This window comes from Physeter macrocephalus, chromosome 14 (genome assembly GCF_002837175.3).
Source record: "Physeter macrocephalus isolate SW-GA chromosome 14, ASM283717v5, whole genome shotgun sequence".
Classification (NCBI taxonomy): Eukaryota; Metazoa; Chordata; class Mammalia; order Artiodactyla; family Physeteridae; genus Physeter; species Physeter macrocephalus.
The window spans coordinates 123045101-123065259 of NC_041227.1; the positions used below are offsets into that span (position 1 = coordinate 123045101).

Sequence of the window (20159 nt, forward strand, 5' to 3'; positions counted from 1 at the left end):
AAGTTATTTGTTTATCTGAAAGTCGAATTAAACTGGGCGTCCTGTATCTTATCTAGCGACCAGATCGGGTCAGGGGTTGGTTCTGCAGGAGGCTGGTACCAAGCCAGGAGATAGAGGCTTCACCTGCGTGACCGTGGGCTCATGCACCCCGCCTGGCTTTCGAAGCAGGGCTGTGCTTACGTCTCCAGCTCACCTGAGAATCCCAGGATTAGACCCTGATCGGCTCAGCTTGGGTCACATACACACTTCAAAACCCACCACTGTGGCGGAGGCAGCCTGCTTGGCTAGGCTGAGGTTATATGACTAGAGTGTGGCCTGGCTGCCCGCGTGGCCTCGTGTGTGCTGTGTGATGCAGTTCTCCCTGGTCGTCTGGGTGTGGGCTGCAGAGGAGTCTCTTCCTGCTGGGCCAGGGGCTTCTGGGCCACTGGGACAGTAGCCTTGGGCAGCCTTCAAATGCTCTGGCTCTCTGCATGCACAGGTGGCCTCAGGAGGGAGTCCCGTGGGGCTGGGGCAGCGTGGTTTCCCTGCTGATCCCACGGAAGTTTTGGTGGCTTGAGCAGAGGCTGCCCTGGTGCTGACCTGTCCTTGGCAGTGGGCTAGTGTGCCCTTCTTGCTGGGTCCCTCCACACCCACTTCCAGCCTGTGTCCAACGGGCACCCCAAGAAAGGGAGCTAGTGCAGGAACCTTGGGGAGCCCCAGTCCCGGGATGCTTTGCCCAGGATCAGAGAGGGGTCGGCTGAAGGACCTGGTGGAGAAAAATATAATTACCCTGTCAGGGCGGAGTCTCCTGACTCTCCCCCTGCTCACCGGCGGCCCCCGAGTCTGTTTTTTATAAGTGAAAACAGATTTCCTGACAAGGGGCAAGATCTTAAACTTGTTCAAAAGCTCCCAAATAGGGACTTCCTTGGTGGCTCAGTGGTTAAGAATCTGCCTGCCAATGCAGGGGACAAGGGTTCGAGCCCTGGTCCGGGATGATCCCACATGCCGCGGAGCAACTAAGCCCGTGAGCCACAGCTACTGAGCCTGCGTGCCTAGAGCCCGTGAGCCACAACAAGAGAAGCCACTGCGACGAGAAGCCCGTGCACCGCAACGAAGAGTAGTCCCTGCTCACCCTGCGACTAGAGAAAGCCCATGCGCAGCAACGAAGACCCAGCACAGCCAAAAATAAATAAATGAATAAATTTATTAAAAAAGAAAAGAAAGCTCCCCAATAAAAAGGGTGGTTTGGGGCTTCCCTGGTGGTGCAGTGGTTAAGAATCCACCTGCCAATGCAGGGGACACGGGTTCGAGCCCTGGTCCGGGAAGATCCCACATGCCACGCAGTCCGGGAAGATCCCACATGCCGCGGAGCACCTAAGCCCGGGAGACACAACTACTGAGCCTGCGCTCTAGAGCCCACGAGCCACAACTACTGAAGCCTGCGCGCCTAGAGCCCGTGTTCCACAACAAGAGAAGCCACCGCAGTGAGAAGCCCGCGCGCCGCAACGAAGAGTAGCCCCCGCTCGCCACAACTAGAGAAAGCCCACACACAGCAACGAAGACCCAACGCAGCCAAATAAATAAATAAAATAAATAAATAAATAAAGTACTCTGCCCATTAAAAAAAAAAAGGGTGGTTTTAACTTTCCCATCTTAGCAAACCAAATTGTGAGGAGGCCTCTGGACCATTCCATCACTGCGGGTAGGATTGGGGAGCCTGAGGCTCCTGACTGCTGGGAACCTTGGGGCAGAGGGGCTGTGGGAGGCCTCGGGTTTAGCCCACCCCACTGCCATCCGGAACGCTTTTTCTCAGTGGAGCCCCAGTCTCCACTCCCAGGCTCAGGAAGAGCAGAGTTCCTGCTGGCCTCAGGGCCAGCCTGCCCCAGAGCTGAGAACTCAGGCCTAGAGTTGTTCTCTGTGTCACTGTTTTCTGAGGTGATGCCAGTGGAAGAAGGTTCCCACCCAGCAAACCCCTAGTCCTGCCGTCCTCTGAAAGCTGCTTCAGCTGTAATTGTTTTCTTCAGATTAAACCAGTTAAAGGAAGCAGCTGTGGATGCCCCTAGAAGTGCTTCTGTCAGGGGCTGAGTTTCCTGGGAGAGGAGCTCCCCTCCCCCGTACCGGGTCCTTGACCTGGATTTCTCCGCCTGCAGCTGCTCTGTGCTAAGGAGGGCCCTGCACAGCTTCTGGGTTCACCGGATGCCGTGGTTTCTGTGCCAGCCTTCTTCCCTGTTGAGCTCAAGCTCTTGGAGGGCGGGGACTTTGGATAATGCCCTTGACGCTTCATTCTGGTGCCTGGCACAGGGCCCAGCACACAGTAGGTCTTCAGCACATACTTGTTGAAATAATAGACAATGGATGGATGAGTGGACAGATGGAAACAAGTTGTGCTCTTGTCAGGAACAGATCACATCTGTGGGAGTTGAGAAAAGATGTAGTCCATGTCCTTCTCTGATGGGCAGGATGGCTGATTCTAGGATGTTTGGAAAGGGGGGGGGCGTTGGCTGCTTTCCCGCCAGCCCTGGGTATCACCAGGGTCCCCTGTCCTTCTCCATCGAGGGAGAGAGGACTGGTGAAGTTTTTCCCCGAACAATAGGCATTGGCCCAGCAAGTGTAGGGTGCTGGGTCAGTCTCTTGCCTTTTCTTTCTGAAGATGGATGCAGTCTGCCTCCGGAGCCCCACAGTCAGGCGGGAAACACTCATTCGAGTAGGCCCCGCTGACCCTGAGGCGGGGGTGGCTTGCGATGGAGAGCGCCTGAAAGCTCGGTTTAAGGAGGGGAAGGGGGCAAAGGATGCTGTCAGGGGAACTTGGAACCTAAGAAAATGAAAGCTTTGCCAAGCTCTGCAGTGGCATTAGGTGCCCACAGCTGTGTGGCAAGCTTGTTCCAAGCCCTTCTCTCCGTTCTGAGCGGCTCACTCTCGGTCAGCAGAGTAACAGGACAATTCTTTGGCTGCTCTTCCGAGATGGCTGCTTCTAGAAGCTGCTTTTTCCTCTTGGGGACGGCCTTCTCCCCAGCCGTCGAGATTCGAGTAGGCTGAAGGCAAGTTGAAACGTGTCTGAACTTCAGAACTGATGTAAATGCCCGGAGAGCTCTGGCTCCAGACTCTATCCCTTCAATATGGCACCAAACACAGAGGAGTAGTTTGGAGGCCAGCCTGTCCTCTTTCTGCCTGAACTGGGCCCTCCCAGATCTCGTGAGGGTGTGGGGCGGGGACAGGAACCTCTGAGGAGGGGGTGTTAAGACAGCAGAATGTGGAGTCAGGGAGCCGAACAACTCAGGGGGCCTGCCCCTCCCAGACTGTTCGGTTTATGGCCTTGGTTCCCATGTCCTGCAGCGGCCTCGCGCTGCGCTGGCCAGGCTATCTAGGTGTGACCGAATCTGCCATGCCTTGAGTAACTGACCTGCTTTCTGTTCTCCCCAGAGCTGGTCTGGGCTCCTAGTGAGGGGGGTGAAGGAAGGGGCCCCAGTGCTGTCCGTCAGGGCCCACACCACCCTCCAGCACCACAGCTCCCGGGGGGGCTGGTCCCTGGCAGTTCTGGTGGAGACTGTCCCTGGGGCCTGGGCTGGCCTCAGAAGGACACAGAGCTTGACAAATGAGCAGCGCACCTGTCAGGCCGAGTTTTGGGAGCTGGAGCCCGGCGAAGGGGCAGCCGGTAGGCAGAAGGGGGGCAGGCAGGAAGGAGGAACGTTGGCCCCCAGCCCAGTTTGCTGCTCAGAGCACTCCCACCCTCGGCCCCTCTGCTCACCCCGTTTCTCTCCCTTGGGTCCTCTTTGTCCCAGAGCGCTGTCCCCAGCAGCCCCCACGCTCCTGCCATCTTCAGGGCTGGGCCGGGGGCTGCATGGGGGCCCTGGGGTCCCAGGATAGTGCGGAGGGAGGGAGGTGTGGCTTTGGGGACCCGCCAGGCATCCCCTCTCACATAGGGGCAGCAAGTGGGATGCATATCTGACATCTAGATGGCTCCGTGAATATTTGTTGGGGAGGGTAGGCAGTGCCCCCAGTGCAGCCAGAGGGAAGCCCCATCAATCCCCGGCCAAGCCCCTGGGGAGGCCAGGGGGCTCCTTGGTGGAGTTGCTGGGGCAGCTTCCTGGGTGCTGAGGCATCCCCAAGTGGGGGAGAGCCGGGCCCCTGAGGCAGGCAGTGGGGTGGAATCCAGCTCCACTATGTCCAGCCCGGGGCCTGCGCATGTCCCCACACTCTGAGCCTTGTCACTGCCAGCCAGGAGGGAGTGGAGGGGGTGGCGTGGCGGACAGTGTGAGGCGCCCGGCCCAGGGCTCTGACGGTCACTCTCTTCCTACCTGGGCAGTGGCGTGTGGCCCAGAGAAAGGTCTCTGCCCACATGTGGGTCCAGAAATCCCTTGCTACCTTGCATGAACCTCACTCCGTTCCCATAAGCGGGCAAGCGTCAGGGACCCGGTTCACAGACTAGGACTCTGCGCTCCCACTGGCCACCTCGCCCAGCCCGCTTTTTCCCATCCTTCTCTCCAGAGGCCCGAGTCACTCGGGCCTCTTCTCGCCCCTGCCAGTGGCACTCTGGCCCTGGGGGGCGCACTGAGTGGGGCCTCACCTTGGTGATCCCTAGCCTGTCTGTCTGCCTGACCCTGTGCACCGAGCAGCCCTGCTCTTGTCACTATCCTGGATCTCAGCAGGTGGCCTGACTTTTAGAGCAGAAATGGCTCGGGAGGGGTGCTGGCTTGTCACCGGGAGCCCTGGGGAATGGGGTGGGTGGCAGCAGAGGGCGGGGGGCATGGAGGTTGGAGGTCCGGACCCCAGCTTCTCTCTGGGAGCCAGGGAGTCCTTAGGGTCACCCTATTTGGTGCTGCCCTGGTCCACTTCCTCACTCAGGGGCCCCAGAGGTGGGTCCCTCCTAACCTGGTAGGGCCTCTGCGCAGACTCAGGAGGCCGCCAAGGGCCTGGCTCGTCATCGGCCTTTGGCTGGCTGAGTGCCCAGGTGACCTCTCAATGGCTAGGCTGCAGAGCCGAGCTCCGGCATCCCTGGCCGGGGTCTGAGCTCCCCACCCAGCCCCCAGCCACCTCGCCCCAGCCAGGCACGAACATTTCAACCCCTGTCCCCGGTTGGTTTGTGGTATTAAAAACAAATTGTAATCAGCCAGATTGTCATTTCTACCTGATAAAACATCACTTTTATTGATCTCACTCACCCAATGCCATCACTTATCTTGCTTCAGCATTTCACATAATGGCTCGTTTGTCTTGATTCAAGTGTAGTCCCGTGTGTTTAACCCTTGGGGCTCTGCAGCCTCACGTGCCCACCCCCGTCCCTTGCCCAGGCCCTATTCTGGGAGGCAGGAGGTTCTGGAAGGCAAGGGCCACCCTGTCTGAGTCAAGGTGGGAAGAGGGGGTGGGTGGGGGAGGGGAGGAGGAGATGGGGCTGCTGGGGACGGACCCCTGGGGGCTCACCTAATCCTGCTGTGGTCCTCACTTGCTGTGACCCAGTAGTCACCTGCCTCCCAGCTCACCCCCACCTGCCCACATTCCTGGGCCCATTGGCACCCCTCCCTGGTTTCTGGCCCTCAGGGCCCCCTCACCCTCCAGCCCAAACCTGTGCTCCTGCCCCCACCCCAGGCCCTTAGAGTCTTTCTCTGGTGTCAACTCCTCCCTCGTGCTGGACAAGCCCCTGTAACTCTGACTCAGGGGGTCACAGAGGGAGTGGTCTCAATCTGATTTCGGACTCTCTGCCTAGAGCCTTCGGTGTGTCTCATTGTCCAGCAGACAGTGCAGACCCCGTCTTGCACCGAGGGCCCGTCAGGGTCTAGCCTCTGCCACAGTCTGGCTCCAGCTTCCGGCCCTCCTGGCCACCAGCTGTGTTCCTCACCTACCCTCTTCCCTGCTCTGGCCCAGGTCCTGCGTGGACTCTGCTGCAGCACGTAACCGAAGGTACTGAAGATGGGTCTTCCAGGCCCACAGGGGGTCTCTGCCCCCTTCCCCCTCCGACAGAGGGGCTCTGAGCCAGAAACCCTGGTCAGCAGGCCTTCCTTTCCCAGACCTCTTCTGTCACTCGTCCTGGTCCCAAGGCCTCCCCTGGACCCACTCGCTCCCTCTCCCTGCTGCAGCCCTTGGAATTGGGCTTCCCTCCTGAGCAGCTGGAAACCCAACTCACCTGCACAAAGTGGGGGCTGCTGACTCATGGACTCGGAGAATCCAAGGGCTAGGTCGCCTGCCTTCAGGCACAGCTGAACCTGGGCACTCAGACTGTTTGTCCCAACTTCTTGCGGCCCCAGGCCGCCGGCTCAGGAGTCCCACTCTAACCCCTCTTGCTTGCTGGGCTCGGAAGGGGCCAAGGGAAGAACTTGTCAAGCCTCGCCTGGCCTCGGTCTCCATGCTCTGGGCCCTGGCTGGTCCTTTTGCATCCCAGGGAGGGGTCTTGCCCCTCTGCTCTCTCGGAGGAAAGGGGCATGGTCAGGGCCGGCCCGGAGCAGCCCCAGAGTTGGTGGGCTGGCAGTGTGTCTGTGCATATGTGCAAATGGCCCGCAGCTCCTGACACACCAGCAGGGGTGGGGGTGGGGGGGCGGGGGGGGAGTGCTGGTCACACTGGTCACAGCCCCATGCCCCATGCTTATCTGTCCTGACCTGGGGTTCCCTCACCAGGGTCCCCAATCCCAGCTGAGGGGGTCCCTCCCCAGGGGGTCATAGAGATGGAGGAAAAACAGCACCCCCCCCCAAATTGGTAGGGATCCTGGAAAGCCCTCGGGGCTGCAGCCTCACTGGGTGGGGCTCTCTGGCCGGGGGAGGCATTGAGATGTACCCCCGCCCAACAACCCTCAGGCCCTGGGGGCCCAACCCGCCGTTGAAAGATCAGGACTGCTGTTTATTACTCCTGCACAGCTGAAAATGTTTGTCAAATGAGTAAATTCATGCCTTCCTTGAGGAGCGCGTCTGCTGTCTGGTCTGCGCAGACCCCTCCCCTGCGCTTTGGGGACCGCCCTTCCTCCTGCGTCTGTGCCCTCCACTCCTCCCCTCCAGGGGCGCCCGGCCTGGCCCCATGGACTGGTTCAGGATGAACATCTCACCCACCATGGGGGAGATCTACTAAGATAAGGGACCCTCATCCTGGGGGCTTTCAAAGGCCAAGGCCGCCCCAAAATCATTCTGGCTGCATATGCCTCTCACGGGCCCAACACCCCAAGGGGCTCTGCTCGGTTGCCGCAGCCGAGATAGGCCTGACCCAGATGTCCCAGTCCCTCATCGGCTGAGACCCTAGCCTCTGGGGCCTCCAGGGAGTCCCCATGGGACACACACACGGACACTGGGGTGCAGTTAGGATTCCGGACCATTGAAAACCTGCACAATAGTTCATATATTTATTCTTAAGCAAGTTATCAATAAAAAATTTAATACTAAAATGCCTTTACATAGAGTTTGCTGTTCATAAAACCTTTGTATTTTTTTTGTTTGTTTTTAGTGTTTACATTGAAAAAAAAATTCAACCATCCTCTTAGTTTACACATTTACAAGAGTCGTGCTTTTGCCAGGTTTAACCATGGTGGGAGGGGCCGCGCTGTCCGCACGCACGCGGACAGAGGCGGACGGGAAGAGAAAAGCAAAGGACAAAAATCCATGGACTAGGGAGAAGAACCAATGGGAGGGCGGGAGGCCAAGAAAAGGCTGCCTGTTCGTTCGTTCCTGCCTCGGTGCTTGGGGTTGGAAGTAGCCTCAGGTTCTAATTTCTGTGGTCGGGCCCTCCCCACACATGCCTTGGCACTGGCCGCGGCTCTCCACAGCATCTTCCCGCTTCCCCAGCCGCCAGCAGGACCTCAGCCGCCTCTCCAGGACGACCACCAGGAAGGAAATATTGCACTCGAGCCGAGACAAAGGGGAGAGTTGGGGTGGGAGAAGGAAGCTGGGGTGCAGGGGAACCCCTCCCTGTCCCTATACTTCCCGTGGAGCCACCAGGAGTGGGGGAGGGGTGATTTCCTGGTTGGAAAGGAAAAGGGGCCCGGGCACCCACTAACATCCCTTATTTCCCAGGTACCTGGCCTGTGTCTGTGGGTCACACGAGAGCCCATCCTAAGGAGCAGTGGCTAACTTGGGGGACTTTCCTGGGGCTCCCAGTGTGGCCAGGGGAGACTTAGTGTGGTGAGACGTGGGAGCACGTGGCCTTCAGTGCGTATTTTCGGGGACAAGGGCTGCTGGGCCACGGGTCTGGCTTGCTCTGCTTGTCCCTCTTGGCCTCAGGAGAAGTGAAGGTGTGATGAGTTCTCCAGGGTTACGGGTGTGGTGCTGAGGGTCTGGGACACCCACATGGCACAATAGTAGCCAGGGCGCTGGGCAGAAGGCTGCTCCGTGCACCCGAGGCTGGGTTGTAGGCAGGGGGAACCCTGCTCTGTGCCCCAAGCACTAGCCTGCCAGGCCAGCGGCCCCGCCAAGTGGCCGCAGAAAAGTCCCAGAAACCTCCACATGAGCTGGCGGGGGCCAGTTCCTTCCTTGCTCTGAGTGAAGGCTGGACAAGCTGGCCATTGAGACGGACATCAGAAATAACTTGGAACATTCAGAAAATAAAATCAAAACATCACTTTTTCTTATCGATAGTTTAAAATATTTGTTCATTTTTGCTTTGTTTTAAACAGAGGTAAGATACATATATGGCTGCTGTCACACTCTCGGGCTGGGGAGCCTGCTTCTGGCATCCCTTCTCTCCCCGAGGGACCCTCATCGTCAAACCCACCCCCCCAATCTTTTTTTTCCCAGGAGATGAATTAAAAGGAAATAAACTTGAGTGTGACTTCCATCTTAGACAGTCCCCCCAAGATATCAACAGGTGTAACCTAGGGTCCTGTCCGACCTCTCTGTGCCCTCCGGCTCCCCTGCCCCCACCCCCAGCTGCCTCTGTCGTCACAGATGCCCCAGTTGGAACTCAGCTAGGCTGAGGAAAACAGTGCATTTTCAAAGAAAACCCGCCCCCCCCAGAACAAAATCTCTACACACACACATACATAGACACACACACACACACACACACACACACACTCACGCACGCATACCCTCGTTACGCGTGTGAGGAAAAAAAAATCCTTTTCGGCTTTTTTTTCCATAAAACTTTCCCGCAGAAATACAATATTTACATAGAGAAATAAATAGACAACACACCTGATTTCTGCTTTCCCTGGTGGGAGACAGTCGGAGGTACTAGGGAAAATATGGCTTGGATTCTAATCTCTCGTGAACTGCCGATGTGGGAAAACAGAGAGGGCCGGTAGGTCCCAGTCGGGGCACAGCTGACCCTCTGCAGCAGACGGATGGAACTGGGTTCTGATGCCCCAAAGCTCTCTCTCTTTTCAGGGAAAATAATAAAAAAGCCTGGATCTTGCCTTGGTGGGTTTGCATATTTGCTCAGACCTGCCCCTCCGAGGTGTGGGCCAGCCTCCCGCTCGGAGGCGTGGGGCTGGGTCCTCACGTCCTCACGTCCCTGTGGCTCTGGCGCTGGGCATGGCGGGGCAGGTGGGTCACCTGCAGCCGGTCTGTGCAGGCTCAGCACAGGATGGGCACACCATCGGCCGTCACCAGGCGCCCGGTGGTGGGGTCGTAGGTGCCCGCCAGGTAGTAGAGGTCCCTCCGGTCCTGGTACTTGCGGCTCCGTGTCATCTGCTCGTACTGCTCACGCCCCACTACCTGGCACTTGTGGGAGATGGTCTGCACGTCGTTCTCATCCTCGTGGCAGGACTGGTACAGCGCGTTCTGCTGGGGAAGGGGGGGCGAGGAGCGCATGGCGTCAGGTCTGGCCTTGGCCAGCGCACCCCACCCGACCCGGGACCCTCAGTTCTGGATAAGCTCTTAACTGTGTGGCCGGGGTCTGCGCCCGGACCCCCAGCGGGCTGGCAGAATTGAAGAAACACTTGTTTCTGCACCGTCTGCAAACATGGTTCTCAGGGAAGACTGGAGAGTGAGCTGGGGGCATTTTCTGTCTTGGGTTGACCTTGGGAGGCAGGGATCAGAGGGCCCGTGGTGGGGGACATGGGCTGCTGAGGGCAGGACCTGTTTGGTGCTACAGGCTGCTGTGGGCCACAGCCCCCCACAAGGTGAAACTGTCACCCATTGCATGGGGAGCCACAAAGGCCCAGCTGGGGAGGGATCCAGGTTGCCTGGCTCTGGGGCCTGAGCCCTCAGCCGTGTTACTCCCTGTGGGGCCCACGGCACCCTTGGGCCGGGAGGCCTTGAGGTGTGGGAACCGGGGGCGAGGGATGTCCATAGATGACCACTCCCCTTCTGGCTGCTGGTGCCAGTTGCTGAGATACCCCTTCCCAGGCCCCCCACTCTGAGCCTGCCCACACCCCCGGAACCCCCCCCCCCAGGCCCCACCTTCCCGTCGCTCTGCCGCTTCCCCAGCTTGGTCTCCTCTGGGTGGTAGAACCACTTGACCTTCACCACCATGTTGCTGCCCCACGACTCCCACATGCTCTCGATGCGGCCGATGTAGGGCAGGTTGGGCCGCCCAGCCGACAGGAAGACAGCACAGTCCCCGATGCGAAGCGTCTCCTTGCCCCGGACGATGGCCTTGTAGAACAGCTTCCTGGCCTTCCCCTTCATGCCGCGTCTCTGTAGGAGACAGCCAGGGGCAGAGGGCGGTGAGGACAGGAGCCTCGGGGACAGCGGCGGGCAGGGGACACAGGACAGAATGACAGAGAGAGACGCAGAGAGTGTGTAGGAAAGACACATGGTGTGCCTCGTGTGTAAGTGTGCACAGTTGGGCCCACCCACCTGTGTGGGGTTCCCCGACCACTTCCAGAGCTGCCGGGCGGGCAGGAAGGCTGAGATCTTTGGCCGGTTTTCCACGGAGGGCAGCCGCTGCCTCCGGGACAGCTCTTTGGCTTTGGAGAAGCTCAGGGCCTCCTTGCGCTTGAGCCTGGGTCTGCCGCTGCTGGGGCCCGCGCCCACGCCCCCACCGGCCACCGCGGCCCTGGACAGGAAGCAGCGCTGGGCGTGCGGGTGTGGGCCAGCCCCCTTGGAGCGCAGGGCCTCGGGCTGGGCCAGGAGGGCGGGCACCGGGTGGGTGAGGCAGGTCTGCAGCAGCAGGGCTGGGTCCTCCTCGTCTGAGCTGTAGGAGGAGCCCTCGTCATCTGAGGAGCAGAGGCTGGAGGTGGACAGGGAGGCCTCGTGTGTAAGTGTGCACAGTTGGGCCCACCCACCTGTGTGGGGTTCCCCGACCACTTCCAGAGCTGCCGGGCGGGCAGGAAGGCTGAGATCTTTGGCCGGTTTTCCACGGAGGGCAGCCGCTGCCTCCGGGACAGCTCTTTGGCTTTGGAGAAGCTCAGGGCCTCCTTGCGCTTGAGCCTGGGTCTGCCGCTGCTGGGGCCCGCGCCCACGCCCCCACCGGCCACCGCGGCCCTGGACAGGAAGCAGCGCTGGGCGTGCGGGTGTGGGCCAGCCCCCTTGGAGCGCAGGGCCTCGGGCTGGGCCAGGAGGGCGGGCACCGGGTGGGTGAGGCAGGTCTGCAGCAGCAGGGCTGGGTCCTCCTCGTCTGAGCTGTAGGAGGAGCCCTCGTCATCTGAGGAGCAGAGGCTGGAGGTGGACAGGGAGCCCGAGGAGGAGGAGGTGGACGAGCCCGAGGAGGAGGAGGACACGGAAAGGCGGGCGAGGAAGCGGGAGGGCACGCCGGGGGCCAGGCCAGGCCCGTCCTCCTCCTCGTCTGAGTAGGAGCTGTGGCAGTCACTGTCGCAGGGCAGCGGGTACTCGGCCTGGCCTGCGAACTTGCGCAGCGCCAGCCCCACGGGCAGCGGGTGGACAGGCGACCGCCCCTTCCTGTCCTTGCCCACGAGGGCCGGGTGCCCATAGCTGGGGCTGGGCAGGGGCCTCCCTGGCCTGGGCCCCACATCCTTGTCACCCGCGTGCAGCGCCTTGCAGTTCTTGCTCTTGGGGGAGGTCACGCCCTCATGGTCCAGCTTGACCAGGAACTCGCTTCCCGCCCGCCGCCGCCCACCCTTCTCGGCCTCCGCCCGCTCAGCCTTCTTGGCCCGCAGCAGCTTGTGGGCACCGCCGGGCAGGCCGGGCCCGGCCCCGCCGACAAAGGGAGCGTAGGAGCTGGCCAGGCTGCTGAAGGAGTCGGCGCGGAAGCCGTTGCCAAACACAGGAGCAGCCACGCTGTGGACGGGGAACAGCGCCTCGCGGGCCCGCAGCTTCTTGGTGCTGCCGTTGAGCTGGAAGAGGTTCTGCAGCACGCCCGGCCCCTTGCCACCTGCTGCGGCCGTGGCCACCGCCTTCCGCTTGGTCTGCGCCACCGCTGACCAGCTCAGCAGCGGGCTGCCCCGGCGGCCCAGGAAGTGGTCTGAGGCCCCCGCGGAGGGCTTGGTACCAGAGGCCGGGAGCTCCGCTTTGCCTGGGGAGAGGCCAGGGAGAGTCAGAGGAACTACCTGCCCGCCCCTTCTGGTCCCCCACTCCCGAGGGCGCCTCCCCACCCGAGGTCCCCGCAGTCCCGCGAGTACCAGCTTTGTCTTTGCCTACGGATTTCTTCCCGGGGGTCTTTGAGGCTTCAGGGCCATCATGTGCCTTGGGAGACAGGCTGGGAGCGGTGGCCTCACCGGGCGGGGGTGCCTCGCAGGCAGATTTCTTGGTCCTTCGGCAGCTGCTGGACACCAGCAGGGCTGGTGAGGGCTCTGTGCCTGCAGAGTGGACCAGTGGCCTCAGCGCTGTGCTGCCAGGGTGACCGCCTCCCCTTGCTCCCTCCTTGGGAGACTGTCTGGAGCCAGGGGAGGCCCAGCCCGACTCCAGCCATAGGGGCTGACCCAGAAAGGTAAGGACCCCACGCTGGAGGGCCCGGGGGCTCACACTGGATCTTGAAGTCCGGAGGCAGCAGCCTGATGTTGGAGACGGCGATGTGGCCAGTGTCCCCATCGTCAAACTCCACCACCACGGAGTCCAGGTCCTCTTCCTCATCACTGGAGGTGCCTGGAGACAGGGCCCACCTGAGCACGGGGCCCTCTGCTCAGGGCCCACGGGGTTCTCCCTGGTGGCCGGGTGGCCGGGACGGGAGGATGACAGGATGGGCTCCGTAGCGCCTGACAGATGATGCTGGGATATTCTGCTCCCTGATCACATTTGACCTTGGAGCTGCCATGGCAGCTGGGAGCAGCCTGCCTCCCCTCCACCTCCCGGAGTGCGGCCGGAGAGGCAATGTTACCGCCATCCATCACCCGCATCCCAGGGCACGCTCACAGGGACGCGGGGCCCTGACCTCCCCCTACGCACACGCGCATGTGTGCAAACACATGCCTGGTTGAGGCCCGCCCGCCCACCTGCCCCCGCACCTGTCAGACTGCAGGGTCCCCACATCCTGTGCCTGGGGGAAGGGGCAGAAGGATTTACCCCAGGAAAGCTGGTGCCCAGGTGACCAGTTTATAACCCTCAGGTCTGGGGCTCTGGGGCCCCTTCTCTGCTAGGCCTTCTGGACAGCCCGAGGCTCCACCCGGTCCTCACCGCAGGTCCCCCCTCGCCTTTTCCTGGCGACCAGGGAGCTGATGTTATCATCTGCTCTGTCTGACCCGCTCCGGCTTGGGAAGCAGGGCTGGCGGGAGGCCCTCCTTGAGAGACAGGGTCCCCTCCCTGGCACTCGGGTCTCTCATCTGCAGCTTCGCCTAAGGGGAGGGGCTGATGGGCCTCCCTGGGGGTCCTTGGGCGGGGCTTACCTCGCACCACGCTGCCTGGGTACAGGCAGCGGGACTTCTGGCTCCAGTAGGCACAGACCCTTGTGCCGGGCGGGAGGTACCTGCTGGACTGTGGCCGGACATCGAGAACCTGCGGGACCGGTGGGGGCGGCGGCCGTGAGTGGGCAGGGCTGGCCAAGGGGTGCCTGGGAGGGGCTGGGTGCAGCCAGGCCCACCTCCCTGGGGTGGTGAGCCGAGCGGGGGCTGTCCCCTCACCGCCTCCTGCAGCAGCTGCTCCAGTGAGTAGATCCTCTGCCGGTTGCCTCTCTCACCCTCGATGACGATGCTGTAGCTGAGGGGCAGGGGTAGGGGAGCATGAGACAGGCCTGCGCATCCACCACCTCCCGCTCAGGCCTCAGCCCACATCCCTCCCTGCGCACGCCCAGGCCTTACATGTCAGGGGGCTGCAGCGTCCTGACGCTGCCCGCGTATAGCAGACTGTCCTCTTTGGGGATGAGCACGGGCAGCCCGTCCTGTAGGTCCTCCTTGTGGATGGTGCATGAGCGTGCTGGGGAGATGGGGGTGTCAGCACCTGGCCCCCACCCACCCACCGCTGGCCCCGGATGCTCAGTGTCCCCTCCCGGCCGCTCACCCAAGGCGGCGCTCTGCTCGGCGCTCAGGGGGCCGCTGGCCTCCTCCTCCTCCTCCTCCTCCTCTGAGAGGCTGCTGCCGTCTTCAAACTCAAAGTCGTCCTCCACTGCGAAGCTCTCCAGCAGCCGGCTCACCGCCCGGCCCTTGCCCTGGGGGGTCAGAAGTGTCAGCTCTCTTGGGAGGGGCAGGAGGGGTCAGGGCTGGCTGGGCCCCAAGGTCGGGGTGGGGATGCTACCTGTTTGCTGACAGCCTTGGTTTTCACCTTGCCCGCTTTCCTGCCCCTCCCCAGGATGGCCTTGGCGTTGCGGGGCGACAGGGCGATGGACAGGGCCCCGTTCTTCCGCTGTCGGAGGGGAGGGGCTGAGGTGAGGGTGGCACCAGCCTTCCTGCCCCCAGCCCGACCATGGTGTGACTCAGGCTGACCCTGAGTGTGACCCTGAATGTGAGTCCCAGAGTGTGACTTGGTGTAGCGAGTAGAGAAGAAGAGTGGAGTAAATGTCCCCGAAGGCCTTTCACATCTGGCACCCACCCTGCTGGGCCCAGGGCCCTGGGGTGCCCACTGGCCCTCACCCGCAGCCCTGGCTGGAGCATCGTGCTCTTGCGCGTGGCTCTCTTGAGGCGCTCGCTGGCCAGCCTGCTGCCCTCCTCGTGGCAGGTGAAGGCCCGGGTGGGGCTGCAGAGGGCTTCCCTGCCGGGTGTGGCCCCCGGCTCTGCCCGCAGGCTGCCCTTGGCCTTGCCCTTGGCTTTCTTCTTGCCGGGCCCACCTGGGGGCCTGCGCCCCGGGGCCTGCTCCAGCTTGCTGCCCACCTTGGCCTTCACCGTCCCCGACAGCCTTGGTTTTCACCTTGCCCGCTTTCCTGCCCCTCCCCAGGATGGCCTTGGCGTTGCGGGGCGACAGGGCGATGGACAGGGCCCCGTTCTTCCGCTGTCGGAGGGGAGGGGCTGAGGTGAGGGTGGCACCAGCCTTCCTGCCCCCAGCCCGACCATGGTGTGACTCAGGCTGACCCTGAGTGTGACCCTGAATGTGAGTCCCAGAGTGTGACTTGGTGTAGCGAGTAGAGAAGAAGAGTGGAGTAAATGTCCCCGAAGGCCTTTCACATCTGGCACCCACCCTGCTGGGCCCAGGGCCCTGGGGTGCCCACTGGCCCTCACCCGCAGCCCTGGCTGGAGCATCGTGCTCTTGCGCGTGGCTCTCTTGAGGCGCTCGCTGGCCAGCCTGCTGCCCTCCTCGTGGCAGGTGAAGGCCCGGGTGGGGCTGCAGAGGGCTTCCCTGCCGGGTGTGGCCCCCGGCTCTGCCCGCAGGCTGCCCTTGGCCTTGCCCTTGGCTTTCTTCTTGCCGGGCCCACCTGGGGGCCTGCGCCCCGGGGCCTGCTCCAGCTTGCTGCCCACCTTGGCCTTCACCGTCCTCCTCTTGACTTTGACCTCACTCTCGGGGCTGGACAGGCGGCAGGCCCCTGGGGAGGGAGGGAGGGAAGGCGTCGCAGGAGCCCCAGCTGCCTGCTGGGGCCCTCATCGGCCAGGCCTGCCCCAGCCCGCCCTCACCCCCTGGGTACCTAGCAAGCCCTGCCTCTCCTTCTTCTTCTTGGCCTTCTGGTTGGCCTCCATCTTGACCACGGAGGAGGGCGAGGGCCCCAGCACGGCCACGCGGGCCCCAGCGTGCAGTGCCAGCCCGGGCTCCTTGGGGGGTGCCTCTGTTTCCAACAGACCCTCGCAGTTCTCACTGTCCGAGCCGCTGCCTGGGGAGAGGCGGGTGGTCCAGGTGATTTGGCGTCAGAGCAGTGCCATTTTGGGGTGGGGTCGGGGGAGCGGATCATTCGCATGTATGGATGTGTTGGGGGCTGAGTGGAGCCCGTCATTGTCATCCCGGGGCTGCTTCTAGGGCAGGCACCTGGGCCAGGTGTCCAGGTGAGGGTGTTTGGACCAGAAAGGAGAAGGGGCTGCCTCTCTGACCTCCCTTTTTCTGCCTCAGTTTTCCTTTCTTATGCGCTGGGCAGTGGAGCACCCACCTTGCAGGGCTGGGGATCCCCTTCCCCAGGGCAGCACCTTCCCCTCCCTCGTCCCCCTGCCAGATGCCCTCCTGTTTCCTGCTTCCTCTTCCCTCCCTTTGTTCTTTCACAGGGGGGACCTGGGGGAGGGGGCAGGGGCTGGCAGGGAGGAAGTATCTATTTTTCCAGGCTCCTGTTTCTGGACATGTGTGTTTGCTGGGGGCCAGATAACCCCTCCAGGTCACCCGGCCGGACACTGCAGGAAGGCAGGCTGGAGCAGGCAGAAGGGCTATTTTTAGCCCCTCTTTCCAGGATGCATCCAGCAGCCTCTTTTCTCCCTGTGGCCCCCCGTGTCGGGGTGGGGCACGGAGAACCCATCCTGGGCCAGTGAGAGGTTCTCCCTGTGTCCGGCATACGCAATGAGCCCTGACCAGGCTCTGATGGCTGTCCCAGCTCCCGCCCACCCACTCCCCCAGCCCCCAGTGACCGTGGAGGTCCTGGCTGTGCTGCTCAGACCAGCAACTTGCCTGCCTCGTGTGTTGCGGCCGCTGCCGGCTGGGCTGGGAACTTAGGTGTCTCCCTGCCAGCAACGCCACCATCCGGCTGTGGGTGCCGGGCTGCCCCAGACACCTTGGCGCTCTTGGCTCGTGACAGCTTCTTCCGGATGCGACCCCCTGGGGTGGCCTCCTTCCGCCGGAAGGGGCTGAGGCTGGTGGGCAGCCCCTTGCTCTTGACCTTTGGCTTCAGCTGGGCCACCTTGTGGGCCACTGCAGATGCCAGGTCGCCCTGACCGCTGCTCTTCTTGCACCGAACCTTCTCCTGTAAACGGGCAGGTGGAGGCTGCAGTCACCGGGTCCCCCACCCTGAGTCACGGCCCTGCGACCTTCGGCCTCCCGTCTGCCAGTGCTGGGCTTGGAAGGTGGCACTTCGCTGGCCTTGCCCTCCAAAATGCCTGAGAGGGAGTCTGGCCCCGGGGCACAGGGCCTGCCCACTGGAGCCTAAACTTGTGCCTGCCCTGTCCCCCATTTCACAGCCTCCCCGGACGGCCCAGCCTACTCAGTTTGGCGGAGGGAGGCCAAGGGCCCAGGTGTTTGTCACGTCCTAGAGAGAGAGGGACTAGCCTCCTGCTCTGGGAGGAACAGGCAAAGTGACAACAGACTCAGACCCACCTCTCACCTGTCCCTCCCAGGACCCCAGAATAGGTGAGGGGTGGGAGGCACCCGCCGCACTGAGAAGGAATGGGGTGCTGGCACCCCTGGGGAAGCCTGTCCCCAGGGAGGGGCCGTGCCCTTGGTCCACCCACTACACCAGGTATGCACCTGACGTTGTGGGCCCTCCCTCCCGAAAAGTCTTCCTGTGACCTACGATAACTGTATGTTCCTTTCCTCCCGCTGGAGTGAGCGGAGTGAGGGGAGGTGTCATGGAGCATAACCAGCCCCGGGTCATACCTGCAGCTTCAGAGGCTCGCCTCTGTGTGAAACACGTGATGCTCGCTGGGCCTTGTCTGCTCATCCGAGCAGTGGGGCCCCAGCTGGATGGTGGCACGGGGCAGGGCGGGGTGGCAGTGTTTGGCCTGGGGCTGGTCTACCGCCTGCCCCCTGTCCTGTCCATCTGACATCCTGCACCCGGGCTTGAGGGTGAGGCTGCTGTGGGACTCACCACAGATGCGGGTTGCAGGCCCACGTAGGCGCCCTTCTCCAGCCGGCCTCGCTTCTTCGAGGGCTCATCATCGCCGCCCCGCAGCTCCGTGCACAGCAGGCTCAGGCTGGACCGCACTGCCCTGGGAGCACGGGGGGCGCAGGTCACACCTGGGCGCCTGGGCCTTGTCCCCGAGACAGTCCCTGTGGCGGCAGCCAGGGCGCCGCGGTGGGTCATGTGGTGCAGCTGCATGTCTGGGAGACCCACTTGCCCCTGTAAGGGCCCTGCTTCTTTCCCGGCCAAGGCTGTGCCCTTGGGCCAGTCTCCTCTAAGCACACAGAGCTGCTGGGAGGCCAGGGGGGCCAAGCCAGTGCTGAGCCCCCGGGCACCCGCTACCTAGCTAGCCCCCTCTGCCCAATGACTGGGGAGGGGCAGCCCAGTGCTCGGGGGCCAGGGCTCTGTGGCCAGCTGGGCCACTGTGTGACCTGGGCTGTGGCCTCAGTCTATCTACCTGGAAAATGGGGATGCTTTAAATTGTGCCTCTCTGCAAGGCTGGGGTGGGATCATGCGGGCCTTTGCACTCACTAAGGTCACTTGGTGAGTGCAAAGGCCAGCAGCTACCGCAGTTAGGAACAAAGAGGGCATCAGGAGAGGCCCCTGAGAAAGGGATCCACCCCGAGCGTCTTTGCCACTGCCAGGAAGAGGATGTGGGGGGCAGCAGCCAGAGAAACTCGTGCCCAGGCTCTGCCTCCTAGCCCCCAGGGACCCCCAGTGCTGGGCTCAGACCCCTCAGAGCTTTGTCCCCTGAGCTCAATTCTCTGTCTCAAAGGAGGAACTCTGCACCCCCCACCCAGCTCCCAGATGGGGCCCTGGAAGCTGCTGACTCTGAGCCTGTTTCCCTGTGTCCCACAGGTGTGAGGCTGGGAGCTTGGCTGCCTGTCCTTTGCCAGACAGGGGCTGGGGGCTGGGCCTCTCACCTACTCCCTCCCTTACCCACATAGCATTAATGAAAATGAGTCACAGATGGAGGCTGAGGGCCCTGGCCCGGCCCTGGCCTTGTGCGGCCAGACGTCAACTTTTACCTTCCTGCCCAGAGAGGCCAGGCAGGAAGCCGGCCCGGAACCATGCTTGGCCCCCGGGCCTTGGCCCTCCCACTTCCTGCCTGGGCCCAACTGTCAGCAGCTACTGAAGGGCAGGGGCCCCACAGAGGGATGGAGAGTGGGTAGGAGCCTGAGATGGGGAGAGGGTGAGAGGGAACCCCGATCCTTAGGAAGGGAGGGCCCTGGCCTTGGTTTCCTTCCCCGTCCAGCCAGGGCCTGTTTTCTCAGGTCAGTGGAGAAAGCGGCCACAATGCAAGCACCAGGATGGGGCTTCCAGGGTCAGGCAGGGGCTTGGCGCCAGGCGGGCTCGAGCAAAGCATGGGGCAGCTTTGCCAGGGGCTCCCCAACAGGGCCCCCTGCCAGGCCCTGGTCTTAGCCAGCAGCCCCTACAGTTCTGGCTGGTCCTCAAAGGGAGGCCCCTGGAGCCCCCGCGGGGTGACACCTGGGCAGGGCGGAGGGACAGCCTGGGGAGGCCCCCCAGCCATATGGTGCATCCCCTCCCCGCCCGCAGCAGCCTACGCGAACTCCCCTCCCTGTAACCTTCTCCACGTTTGCTAATGTTTTGTGACATAAAGCCCTGAGATTAATTTTTTGCCTCTGTCTTAATTGAAGGAACCATTTAGTGCCGATTTAACTATTATTACCAAATCATCAGGATTGATGCAGTGCGCACACGTCGCGCCAATCGTGTTTGGAGGAGCTCGAGGATTTATGCAAATGGGCCTGCCGGGAGAGGCAATTTGTAGCCGAGAAGGACAATTATACCAGGCCCGGGAGCGCGCCAATGACTGCGCCGGGCGGGTAATGGATAATAACCGCGCGTCGGCAGCCGCGCGCAGCACCGCAGCGTGACCAACGACTCTATACGGTGCAGATAAAGAGGCTTTTCCGCAACGCCGCCTCGCACTCGTGGGGCCGGGTTGGGGCTGGGGCCTGGCAGGTGGGATGCCACAGCCCCGGCCGGCCACGGCCAGGTGCGTGGAGCTGGTGTGGCCACGCCCCAGGCCCAGGGGGAGGGGCTTGTCTGCTATGGGCTCAGTGCCCCAGACGCTCCCCACCGCGGCTGGCCCGGGGTTCTGGGTCTTCAGGAGAAGCTGTGAGGGAGGCCCAGCGGCCACGGAAGCCAGAGAGGAGCACAGCCCCCACTGCCCGGGCCTCAAGGGCACCTGGGCCAGCCCAGCGACACTGAGTAACCTCCGGCCCCAGGCACCCCA

The 20159-nt window shown here is 62.4% G+C and overlaps 1 protein-coding gene across 1 annotated transcript in view; it reads right to left on the reverse strand.

Annotated features, from left to right (window-relative positions):
- Positions 1–7348: 7348 nt before the first annotated feature.
- Positions 7349–20159, reverse strand: part of LOC102995058 (BAH and coiled-coil domain-containing protein 1) — a 61887-nt gene continuing 49076 nt past the window's right edge. The window contains exons 23-36 of the mRNA XM_055089805.1: positions 17867–17987; positions 16731–17026; positions 15776–15954; positions 15375–15676; positions 14458–14565; positions 14224–14371; positions 14025–14139; positions 13848–13923; positions 13614–13722; positions 12757–12876; positions 12414–12590; positions 11121–12307; positions 10294–10530; positions 7349–9675 (exon numbers count right to left, since the gene is read on the reverse strand). Of these exons, the coding sequence (XP_054945780.1) occupies positions 9466–9675; positions 10294–10530; positions 11121–12307; positions 12414–12590; positions 12757–12876; positions 13614–13722; positions 13848–13923; positions 14025–14139; positions 14224–14371; positions 14458–14565; positions 15375–15676; positions 15776–15954; positions 16731–17026; positions 17867–17987 (3385 nt within the window). The 3' untranslated portion in view covers positions 7349–9465. The remainder of the gene's footprint in view (positions 9676–10293; positions 10531–11120; positions 12308–12413; positions 12591–12756; positions 12877–13613; positions 13723–13847; positions 13924–14024; positions 14140–14223; positions 14372–14457; positions 14566–15374; positions 15677–15775; positions 15955–16730; positions 17027–17866; positions 17988–20159) is intronic.